General features: G+C 41.0%; 1 protein-coding gene across 1 annotated transcript in view; it reads right to left on the bottom strand.

Moving 5' to 3' along the window:
* ndufc1 (NADH:ubiquinone oxidoreductase subunit C1) overlaps positions 1–13,034 on the bottom strand; it is a 28,612-nt gene that overhangs the window by 4,528 nt on the left and 11,050 nt on the right. Inside the window, exon 3 of the mRNA XM_080199836.1 lies at positions 8,740–8,824. Within this exon, the coding sequence (XP_080055962.1) occupies positions 8,765–8,824 (60 nt within the window). The 3' untranslated portion in view covers positions 8,740–8,764. The remainder of the gene's footprint in view (positions 1–8,739; positions 8,825–13,034) is intronic.

Here is a 13,034-nt window from a genome sequence, read left to right as displayed (position 1 = left end):
CCATATTTGCAGGGTAGTCATGACTGGGTATTAAATATCCAGGGGTATCAGACTATTTGGAAGGGCAGACAAGAAGCTAACGGAAGTGGCGTAGCTCTGATTTTTAAGGATAACATCAGGGCAATAGTGAAAGATGATATAGGTTCTATGGAGAAAAGGGTTGAATCCATTTGGGTAAAAATTAGAAATAATGAGGAAAAGTCACTGATAGGCGTTGTCTTTCAACCACCAAATAACATCACAGTGGGGCGAGCAATAAACAAAGAAGTAATTGTTGCATGTAGAAATGGTGCAGCAATTATTCTGGGGGATTTCAATCTACATGTCGACTGGTCAAAGCAGGTTGGTCAAGACAGCCTTGGGGAGGAGTTCGTAGAATGTATTCACGATAGTTTCCTCGAATAGCATGTAACGGAATCTACGAAGGAGCAAGCTATCCTAGATCTGGTCTGGTGTAATGAGACAGGAATAATTAATGATCTCACAGTTAGGGATCCTCTCAGAAGGAGCAATCGCAGTATGGTTGAATTTAAAATATGGATGGAGCATGAGAAGGTAAAATTCAATACCAGTGTCTTGTGCTTAAACGCAAGGATGAGGGAGGAGTTGGCTAAGGTAGACTGGGAGCAAAGACTTTATGGTGGGATAATTGAGGAACAGTGGAGGACTTTCAAAGCAATTTTTCACAGTACTCAGCAATAGGAAGGATAGTAGGAAGAGGATAATCAACCATGGATATCTCAGGAAATAAAGGAGGATATCAAAATTAAAGAAAATGCATACAAAGTGGCAAAGATTAGTGGAAAACTAGAAGAGTGGGAAATCTTTAAAGGTCAACACCAAGCCATGAAAAAGCTATAAAGAAAAATAAGATAGATTATGAGACTATTATAAACTAGCTCAGAATATCAAAACAGATAGCGAAGGTTTCTACAAATATATAAAATGAGAAAGAGTAGCTAAAGTAAACATTGTCCTGTAGAGGATGAGAGGGGGCATTTAATAATGAGAAATGAGAAAATGACTGAGTCATTGAATAGGTATTTTGTGTCGGTCTTCACAGTCGAAAACAGAAATAACATATCAAAAATTGATGACAAAGAGGCAATGGCAGGTGAGGATCTAGAAATGATCACCATCAATAAAGTGATGGTATTGGGCAAGCTAATGGGGCTAAAGGTAGACAAGTCTCCTGGCCCTGATGGCATGCATCCCAGGGTACTAAAAGAAATGGAGGGGGAAATAGAAAATGCATAAGGCCAAAATTCACTGGACTCTGGGGTGGCTCTGGCAGACTGGAAAACAGCAAATGTGATGCCAATGTTTAAAAAAGGAGGTAGACCAAAGACAGGTAACTATAGGCTAGTTTGCTTAATTTCTGTAGTAGGAGAAATGCTTGAATCTATCAAGGAAGAAATACTGAGACATCTGGATAGAAATTGTCCCATCGAAATGATGCAACATGGGTTCATGAAAGGTAGGTCATGTTTAACTAATTTACTGGAATACTCTGAGGACATTGAGTGCAGTGGACAACAGGGAACCAATAGATATGGTTTATTTGGATTTCTGGAAGACATTCAACAAGGTGTCACACAAAAGGCTGCTGCATAAGATAAAGGTGCACGGCGTTACAGGTAATGTATTCGCATGGATAGAGGATTGGTTAACTAACAGAAAGTAAAGAGTGGGGATAAATGAGTGTTTTTTTGGTTGGCGATCAGTGACTAGTGATGTGCCTCAGTCCTAGTGTTAGGACTGTAATTGTTTACAATTTACATAGATGATGTGGAGTTGGGACCAAGTGTAGTGTGTCAAACTTCACAGATGACACTAACTTCACAGATGACACTGAAACATATAAGATGATTAGAGGTTTAGATAGGGTGGATAGTAATAGCCTTTTTCCTCTGATGGAGAAATCTAGCACGAGGGGGCATGGCTTTAAATTAAGGGGTGGTAGTTATAGGACAGATGTCAGGGGTAGGTTCTTTACCCAGAGGGTGGTGAGGGATTGGAATGCCCTGCCTGCTGCAGTTGTAAATGCACCTAGTTTGGGGGCGTTTAAGAGATCCGTGGATAGGTTTATGGACGAGAAGGGATTGGTTTAGGTTAGTGGGTCATTGTTTTGTAACTGGTCGGCGCAACATCGTGGGCCGAAGGGCCTGTTCTGCGCTGTAATGTTCTATGTTCTAAGGTGAGTGGTAGAGCAAAGTATGCAGAAGACACTGAAAGTTTACAGAGGGACATAGATATTTTGAGTGGGCAAGAGTCTGGCAGATGGATTACAATGTTGGTAAGTGTGTGGTCATCCATTTTACTATGATTAACAGCAAATTGGACTATTATTTAAGTGCTAAAACATCGCAGCATGCTGCTGTGCAGAGGGTCCTGGATATTCTCCTGCATGAATTGCAAGAAGTTGGTTTGCAGGTGCAGCAGATAATTAAGAAGGCAAATGGAATTTTGTCCTTCATTGTTAGAAGGATGGAGTTTAAAAACAGGGAGGTAATGATGCAGCTTTATAAGGTGCTGGTGAGGCCACAGCTAGAGTATGTGTACAGTTTTGATCTCCTTATTTGAGAAAGGACGTACTGGATCTGGAGGGGGTGCAGAGAAGATTCACTATGTTGATTCTGGAGTTGAAAGGGTTGGCTTATGACGAGAGACTTAGAAGACTGGGAATATACTCATTGGAATTTAGAAAAATAAGGGGGGATTTTATAGAAACATAAAATTATGAAGGGACTAAATAAGATAAAAGGAAGGAGGTTGTTTCCACTGGCAGATTAAACTAGAGCTAGGAAGCATAGCCTCAAAATAAGGGGGAGCAGAATTAGGGCTGAGTTGGGGAGGAACTTCTTCACCCAAAGGGTTGTGAATAGGTGGAATTTCCTGCCCAGTGAAGTAGTTGAGGCGACCTCTTTGAATGTTTTTGAGGCAAAGCTAGAAAGATTTATGAACAGTAAAGAAATTAAGGGTTATGATGAGTGGGCAGGTAAGTGGAAAAGATCAGCCACGACCTTATTAAATGGAGGAGCAACTCGAGGGGCCAGATGTCCTACTCCTGCGTTCTTATGTCTATAAGAATAATACCTCAACTTTTCTCCAATTAGTAACAACTGCTTTCATTTACAACGAGAGCATGAACTTAATTGTGACAGGGTTGCAATATTATTTTTGTTTTAAGATTGTTTTATTTTAATGATCATTAAATGAAGCATAAAACCATAAAAGGTTACAAAATTATGAATATTTCAGCATACAAAATTACAATAAGTTGCAAAATGGAGGTCTCCTTAATTTACAGAATAAAAATGAATGATCTAATGCACTAATTTAAATGATTGAGAATTTAATGAATTCAACCTGACAACATATGATCTATGGACTTTAGTACAAAATGTAATCATTTAAATTGAATGAAAGAGAAAAATAAGCCAAAGGGAAGGAGAAATAGGCCCAAGAAATACACAAAGTATCATGATTGAAGATGAGCAAGGTGATTCAGCCTACCTTAATTCATCAATAGTAACTTGGACTTATATTGCAGGTAAATTGAATTAAAGTATAGATTATCATGATCTAGTTTAATGGTGAAACAGACATTTAATACTCCTGTGCCTATGTAATACGAGGATGACATGCTAAAATTTAAGCATTAGCAGACTGGGAGCTCAATGGCAGATCAATGATGGGTGATGCATGAACAATTTCTCATTGTTCCTGAGGAGCAGCATCGAGAGGCAGCGATTTTTGGGCGTGTGAGGAGGCCGCAAGAAAGGTACATTTTCTGTTTATATTTTTTAACTTTTTATTTCTAGTTTAAAGTCGCGAGTATCGGCGGTTTTTTAAAAATTAGTTAGAAACCGGAAGTCGTCACTAGGACGCTTACCGGTAGTTGTAGTTTTTTTTTCCTTGGGTCCCTGACCCTTTAAATTAGCGCAGAGAGGATACCCGATCCTCTACACTGGTAGAGAATCCCACCCTCCCACCTCCTCTAACCTAATTATAAGTGTGTGGGAAGTTTTGTTTTTTTTTGTTTTTTTTCTGCTGGTAATTGTTTCAGGGATGGCAGTTCAGGCAGTAAGCTGCATCTCCTGTGGGATGTATGTGGTGAGGGACTCCAGTAATGTTTCTGGTGATTTTACCTGTAGGAAGTGTGTTCGATTGCAGCTTCTGGAGGAGCGTGTAAAGGAGCTGGAGGTGGAATTAGAGGAACTCCACATAATTCGGGAGGCGGAGGCGGACATCGATAGGAGTTATAAGGAGATAGTCACTCCTAGAAATGAGTCTTGGGTAAATGACAGGAAGAGGGGAAAGAAGCAATTGGGGGGACAATCCCCTGGGGCTGTTCCCCTCCAAAATAGGTTTTCGGTCCTGGAGGCTACAGTTGAGGAGGAATCAACTGGAGATACCCGAAGGGAGCAGGTCTCTGGGGGTGAGCCTATTGTGAAAGCTCAGGTGGTTAGGGGATGTAAAAGATTGGGCCTGGTGACTGGGGACTCCACAGTTAGGGGGACGGATAGGAGAGTCGGAAGTAATGGTAGGGACTCAGGGCTGGTGTGTTGCCTCCCAGGGGCTGGGGTCCGGGATGTATCGGAAAGGGTATTTAGGACTCTTAGGGGAGAGGGAGATCAACCCCAAGTTATAGTTCATGTGGGGACGCATGACATAGGGGGGTTAAGGGAAGGGGCTATTAAGCAGAAATTTATGGAGTTGGGGTGGAAACTAAAGGCCAAGTCAGAAAGAGTGGTTATCTCCGGACTCTTGCCTGTGCCACGGGATAGTTTAGAGCGGAATAGAGAGAGGGAAAGTTTGAACTCGTGGCTGAGGGGATGGTGCAGGAGGGAGGGGTTCAGGTACTTGAGCAATTGGGGCTCATTCTGGGGAAGGTGGGACCTCTATAAGAGTGATGGTCTACACCTGAATCAGAGGGGGACCAATATCCTGGGGGGTAAATTTGCAAAGGCTATGCAGGGAGGTTTAAACTGATTTGGAGGGGGGGTGGGATCCTGAGTAGAGGGGGTGAAAGTGAGGGGGGCATAGATGGGGACTGCAATGCACGGCATCGTGGGGGTGGGGCGGAGCAGGGTTTGAAATGCGTATACTTTAATGCGAGGAGTATTCACAATAAAGTGGATGAACTTGCAGCGTGGATCAGTACCTGGGACTTTGATGTTGTGGCCATTTCAGAGACATGGATAGAGCAGGGTCAGGAATGGTTGTTGCAGGTTCCAGGGTTCAAATGCTTTAGTCGGAGTAGAGAAGGAGGTAGAAGGGGGGGAGGGGTAGCATTATTAGTCAAGGACTGTATCACAGTGTCAGAGAGGAAGTTTGATGAGGAATTGTCTGTTGAGGTAGTATGGGCGGAGATTAGAAATAGGAGAGGAGAGGTCACCCTGTTGGGAGTCTTTTATAGACCTCCTAAAAGTTCTAGAGAGGTTGAGGAAAGGATTGTGGAGACGATCCTGGTTAGGAGTGAAAGTAATAGGGTAATTGTTATGGGGGACTTTAACTTTACTAATATTGATTGGAATTGCTATAGCTGTAGCTCGTTAGAGGGGTCAGTTTTTGTACAAAGCGTGCAGGAAGGTTTTTTGACTCAGTATGTAGATAGGCCAACTAGAGGTGAGGCTATATTGAATTTGGTGCTGGGAAATGAGCCAGACCAGGTGCTAGACTTGGAAGTTGGTGTGCATTTTGGTGATAGTGACCACAATTCGGTTACGTTCACCTTAGTGATGGAAAGGGATAGGCATGAACGTCTGGTCAGTAGTTTTAGCTGGGGGAAGGGTAATTATGAGGCTATTAGGAGAGAATTAGGAAGCATAGGTTGGACTAGGAGACTACAGGGACTGGGAATGTCCGAAATGTGGAGTTTTTTCAAGGAGCAGCTACTGTGAGTCCTTGATAGGTATGTCCCTGTCAGGCAAGGAGGAATTGGTAGAGCTAGGGAACCATGGTGCACTAAAAAAGTTGATTCGTTGGTTAAAAAGAAAAAGGAGGCTTATGTTCGGATGAGACTTGAGGGCTCAGGTAGTGCACTAGAAAGCTTTAGATTGGCTAGGAGGGAGTTGAAGAGTGAGTTAAGAAGGGCTAAAAGAGGACATGAGAAGACTTTGGCTGATAGGATTCTCCTTGATCCTAAGGCGTTCTACAGGTATGTTAAGAACAGAAGGTTGGTTAGGGCAAGATTAGGGCCAGTTACAGACAGCAGAGGGAAGTTGTGTGTGGAACCGGAAGAGATTGGAGAGGCATTGAACCAATATTTCTCTTCGGTGTTCACGCAGGGGGACATGAATGTAGCTGAGGAAAACACTGGGTTGCAGGGGTGTAAACTAGACAGTATTGCAGTTGATAAGGGGGATGTGCTGGATGTTCTTGAGGGTTTGAAAATAGATAAGTCCCCTGGTCCGGACGGGATTTACCCTAGGATTCTCTGGGAGGCAAGAGAGGTGATTGCAGAGCCTCTGGCTCTGATCTTCAGGTCGTCATTGGTCTCAGGTATAGTACCGGATGATTGGAGGATAGCGAATGTTGTCCCATTGTTTAAGAAGGGGAACAGAGACTTCCCCGGGAATTATAGACCGGTGAGTCTTACTTCTGTTGTGGGCAAGATTTTAGAAAAAATTATTAGGGATAGGATTTATAGTTATTTGGAGAGTAATGAATTGATTGGAGATAGTCAGCATGGTTTTGTAGGGGGTAGGTCGTGCCTTACTAACCTTATTGAGTTTTTTGAGAAAGTGACCAAAGAGGTGGATGGGGGTAAGGCAGTTGATGTGGTATATATGGATTTTAGTAAGGCGTTTGATAAGGTTCACCATGGTAGGCTTCTGCAGAAAATGCAGATGTATGGGATTGAGGGTAATCTAGGAAATTGGATCAGGAATTGGCTAGCAGATAGGAGACAGAGGGTGGTGGTTGATGGTAAATATTCGTCATGGAGTTCAGTTACGAGTGGTGTGCCTCAGGGATCTGTTTTGGGGCCACTGCTGTTTGTAATTTTTATTAATGATCTGGATGAGGGTATAGTTGGGTGGATTAGTAAATTTACTGATGACACCAAAGTCGGAGGTGTGGTAGATTGTGAGGAAGGGTGTCATAGTTTGCAGGGAGACTTAGACAGGTTGCAGAGCTGGGCCGAGAGGTGGCGGATGGAGTTTAATGCGGAGAAGTGTGAGGTAATTCACTTTGGTAGGAATAACAGATGTGTCGAGTATAGGGCTAACGGGAGGACTCTGAATAGTGTGGATGAACAGAGGGATCTAGGTGTATGTGTACATAGATCCCTGAAAGTTGGGAATCAAGCAGGTAAGGTTGTTAAGAAGGCATACGGTGTCTTGGCGTTTATTGGTAGGGGGATTGAATTTAGGAGTCGCAGCGTCATGATGCAACTGTACACTACTCTGGTGCAGCCGCACTTGGAGCATTGTGTGCAGTTCTGGTCCCCACATTACAGGAAGGATGTGGAGGCTTTGGAGAGGGTGCAGAGGAGGTTTACCAGGATGTTGCCTGGTATGGAGGGGAGGTCCTATGAGGAGAGACTGAGGGATTTGGGGTTGTTTTCGCTAGAAAGAAGGTGGCTAAGAGGGGATCTTATTGAAACATATAAGATGATTAGAGGTTTGGATAGGGTGGATAGTGATAGCCTTTTTCCTCGGATGGAGAAAGCTAGCATGAGGGGGCATGGCTTTAAATTAAGGGGGGGGTAGTTATAGGACAGATGTCAGGGGTAGGTTCTTTACCCAGAGGGTGGTGAGGGATTGGAATGCTCTGCCTGCTGCAGTTGTAAATGCGTCTAGTTTGGGGGCGTTTAAGAGATCCGTGGATAGGTTTATGGATGAAAAGGGATTGGTTTAGGTTAGAGGGTCATTGTTTTTTAACTGGTCGGCGCAACATCGTGGGCCGAAGGGCCTGTTCTGCGCTGTAATGTTCTATGTTCTAAGACTCTGTATGAGTTAGGAAACATGCAGCAGAATTTTGGATTAGGTCAAGTCTATGGAATGTGGAAATTGGGCCATTCAGAACATTGGAAACGTTTGGAGTTAACAAAATCATGGTGAGGGTGTAAAGTCAGATGAGCTCAGGTGGAGGAGACAGGCAATATCACGGAGGTGGAGACGATATGGAATTGAAAGCTCAGCTCAGGACGAAATCGGATGCCTATTTGATTGCTTACAATCAAGTGAAGCCTGAGGTAACATGCTGGGAGGGAGGAAGAATCACAAAAAAAAATCTGCAGTCTCCCACTGCTGTATCTAATCATTTGTTAAGTGACTCTAAGATTTTTGTCTCCACTGAACTGTCTGGAAATCTGTCCTTTGTGTGAAGAACTTCCCGAGATGAGTCTTTAATTTATGTTTTATTAGTTTGAAGGTGTGTTCTCCTTTTTTAACCCTCAATTTATTGCATGGCGATATTCCAGTTTCATCTTTTCCTTTCTTAATTATCTTATATACCTCTATGAGATCTCCTCTTCTGCTCGGCCTATTCTCAAGACTCAGACCCTTAATTGTAGGATCTGCCTTGTGGCTCTTCTCCAACAACGAAAATCTTCCAGATTCTCAGAAACCAGAAGAGAATACAAAACTCAAGAGCCAACCTCTCTTGTGCATTATACAGCTTGGTGGCTTTGAACAACTTCTTAAACAACGACAATATGTGGCAAATTCCTTGCTGTATTGTTCTAATTATAATGATATGACTAATAACACTTGAACCATTTGTACTCACTGGGAGTAGATTGGAAGCTGGTCAGTTACTTGATTCCATGATGTTCTTTATACGCTTGGACATCGTGATCATGCTGCTTGAAGAGCTGAATGTTTAACAGAATGTAAATAATAAACAGCAGTCTACTTGTATAAAATATTTTCATATAGGTATTGCATAAATTTGATTTAATCAACCGCAAATGAATAAACCAGCTGTGATAGTGTCATAAACAAGCTCTACTTTCTGTAAACACCCAATTCCATATTGAGCTGTCAGCTTAGATCACAATCTCCACAGGAGAGTAAGTGAATTAATGCACCAGATAATGGGACACAGACACATGCAGCAGAATGGCCCCAGCTTCAATCCTTGGTTTGTATTATTAATCAATCACCACCTGGGCAGCAGTCAGAAAGCATAATATTCTTCAATGCTCCTGAATTAGGGAAAGAGAAAGGCAGATCCCCAACTGTGATTATTATCCAGTAGTCCCTTCTGCTGACCATAGGAACACATTATACCATGAGCCACTGTTTTTAATGGAGAAAATGAAAAACAATACACTACAAAGGGACAGATGGGAAAACAGCTGCATCTCTCATCATTAACTAAAAAAATGCTATCTCAGGTGAATTAGGTTTCAAATCTGTTTGGGAAAGAAATCAGGTGATTTCTTACTTACTGTCCAATAATCCAGATCAGCTGAGATTAAGATTCGACTTTACTTGGTTAATTTCCTCACCACTTCCCAATATTTACATGTGAAGAACGGGCACTAGATGTCTGAGGAATTGTATCCAACACGGCACTGATTACACTAGATGGAAAGGGCCAAACAACATATACATGGCATTGTGGCGTAGGCCATGGTGTGACAGGGAGATGGAATAAAAGATAAACTTTACAGTAAATATTAAATGCAGGATAATTCAAATTAGCAGAGGTCAGAAAATAAATTGGCCAAACAGAAACGAAATGTGGAGTGGTACAGTGGTCTGAAATAAATTTCTATATTTTTGTCCTAACAGTATAGATCTAAACTTAAGATGGCAGAAAGGTTGGAAATGTTCCTAGATCCATCTCTCGTTGGATAATGTGCACACTGGTTATATGCTATCAGCCTTAATTAATTTATTTAATGCCAGGTTCTGTCTTAAATGATTTTTTATAGTCACTTCATCCTTGATTGTCTAGCCAGAACACAGCCCACTGTTTTCATGGGAATATACACAAGGTTATTTTTGTGAATTCATCTAAGGTGTCACCATTTAAAGACATAATTGCCTCAATTACCAGAGAATACATAGCAACCCTAATTTGGAGGAATTGACTATGACTGAATCTGCTTGGATCCTGTTTGTTGAGGGCGAACTTTAAAAGAAGGAAAAACTTTGTTATGATTTAAAATCTTCTCTATGACCTTCAATCATCTGTTTTCCAGGTCTCTCAACATGAAAGGGCCATGTAAGAATAATCCTATGAATGTGTGACAGAAACACACTTCATCATGCGTCACATCAGGAAACATTGTTATTCCAGTCATATAAAAATAGAGCTTTCAAAAAGATTAACATCTGTGTAGTATTTCTAAGTGGAATTTACTGTATTGCTAGCAGAAACATCACAATATGGTCAACCTGAACCATGTATCTTTCAAGCTTCACCTAAATTGAATTACTTATTTCTTACTGGATGGTGCAAATTTTATTCATAGATTCCAATCAAATGCATGGTTTTGATTGCCGACAGATATCAAAAAACTGAGTTCGTAAGCAAGGTGTAGAAATACTGGCTAATGTGAAATGCAGGCATGTCCTATCAGAATTGATTGCCAGCTGTCTATTCAAAGTTCTGGTGAGTCTAATTTGTATATTGTAATGTTTCCTTGACAGTTTCCTGCTAAGTCTAAAGTGACAGCTGGACTTTGTAGGAATGCCACCTCAACCATCTAGGGAGAACATATTTACTGTTCCTCCAAGGTAATGGATTATCAGACTGTGTAAGCTTCACATTTTAAATTTTGTGGACAAGTCAGCCTTTACTTTTTAAAAAATTATATGCTCAGTTGCTAAATTGCTCTGTTCCCCTTCAAGCATTTTATTTATACATCTATTAACTTTAAATGTGACAGCCTGTTAGTATGGGATTAAGCAACTTTTGCAGTCCCCAGGTCAGTGCATTAGGATTGCATGCTACTGCATTCATATCCAAACGCCCCACTAGGAAAGGCTGAACATACTTGTGGAAATGAAGCCTTTGTCATGAATATATGTTGAAAATGGATAAATCAAATAGTACATATTATTGTGGCTGTGTGTTTCCAAGAACTTGTACAGGGAAGCTGTAAGAACTTAGGTTGCCGTCTTTTTATAGCTATCCAGCTATAAAGTTACATAAATACACAACACAGGAACAGGCCATTTAGCCCAACTAGTCCTCATCAGTCTTTATGTTCCACTCAAATCTCCCCCTACCCTTATCATCATAACCCTCAATTCTATTCCTCTCATCTGTTTATCCACCTTCCTGTTAAATTTGTCTCTTCAATGTTATTTGCCCTAATTACACGCTGTAGTGGTGAGTTCCACATTGAAATGACTCTGGGTAAAGTGGCTTCTTTTGAATTCCTTCTTTGAACTCATGACTATATTACCTTGATGGCCTCTTATTTTGCTCTTCCCCACAAGTGGCAACACTCTCACTGTGTTGATGATATCAAAACTTTTCATTGTTTTAAGTATATCAATTAGGTTACCCAACCCCCGCCCCCCCATCAGCTTTCCCTTTTCATTGTTTGACTATTATATTCATTTTATCTCACCTTTATTTTTGTTGCTTGTGCATTATCTTGGCTTTGGTCAATCTAAGCTAATAATTGTAACCTGTATATAGGTGAGATATTTTCTACATTTCTAGGGGACTGGGCAACCATCTGTTCAACATTAAGCAACATACTGCAATTTGTGATCAACTGCAAAATGAAAACATAGGCTCATTAGACACTGAGTGACACTCTAGGTGCTTATGGAAAGGTTGCCCAGCTATAAGCAATGTGAGCAAAGCAGCGTCTAGAACATGAATGTTATTAGATCCAAAGCTGAAGTTATTCCATTCTCCAGCCGTATCATTGCTATCCCAATTTGCAAAATTATAGAAAGATCAATCGGAGCCAGTGATCAGCCATTAACATAATCAATTATTATACAGGATAATTAATTTCACCATAAATTTACAACCAATGTTTTATATTTCCTGGAATCATGGATAACCAGCAGTAACATTAATTCTGCAACTTCACATGGGAGTTCAAATTATACTTTAAACACTTGAGCCTCATCATCACAGTTTCAATCACTTAAAGCATTTGACAAGCAAGCTGTTCAAGTGCAGATAGTTTGTATTCAACAAAAAAATACAACCAAGGCGAAGAATAGAACAATTTCCACCATGTACCCAATAACAATAATATATCTGGAGATTTTCACAGTAACTTCATTGCAGTGTTAATGTAAGCCTACTTGTGACATTAGAAGTAAACTTAACTTACATACAGCAGAACGAGTAATACATCACAATGACTAGAAAAGGTGAGCAGTATAGAAGTTCAAAAGCATATAAACAATATATTTAAAACAGACAAACCCAAGTCAGCTGTGCAATGTTGGATTCCTTACTGAAAGAAGGATATATCTACCTTAGTGGGAGTGAAATACAGACAACTTAGACTGCTTCCTGGGATAAGAGGATTGCTCTATGTGGATCAATTGAGTTGACTGGATAAACCGGTTGGACTTTAACCTGGTATTGGGAAACTTACTTACTGTGCTTACCCCAGTCCAACGACGGCACCTCCACATCATGGGAACCTCCAGAGCCAGAGGTCATAATTTCAGAGTAAGAAATCAGCCATCAGCTGAGATGCAGAGAAACTACTTCACACAAAGGGGTGTGAATATTTGGAATTGTCTATCCCAGAGAGTTGTGGAAGAATAACCATCAGGTACATTCAAGGTCTAGATGGATATATTTTTGGCTACTAAGGGAAGTAAAGGATATGGGGATAATGCAGAAGATAATGGTGTTGAGGTAGATGAACAGCTAAGATCTTACTGAATGGCAGAACATTCCCAAAGGGCTGAATGGCCTACTCCTATTTCTCATGCTATGTTCAAACTGTCTAATCAACTGAACTTGAGAATTAACAGATAATACCCAACTTCATTTACACATTGTACAGCTTTATACATTACATAAAATAATACATCGCTAGGAACATCATTTGGGCCTGCAGTAACCTCAGATCAACAACAACT

Source organism: Carcharhinus amblyrhynchos, chromosome 1 (genome assembly GCF_965287045.1).
Source record: "Carcharhinus amblyrhynchos chromosome 1, sCarAmb.v2.hapA, whole genome shotgun sequence".
Taxonomy (NCBI): domain Eukaryota; kingdom Metazoa; phylum Chordata; class Chondrichthyes; order Carcharhiniformes; family Carcharhinidae; genus Carcharhinus; species Carcharhinus amblyrhynchos.
This window is presented reverse-complemented; position numbering and strand designations above follow the sequence as displayed.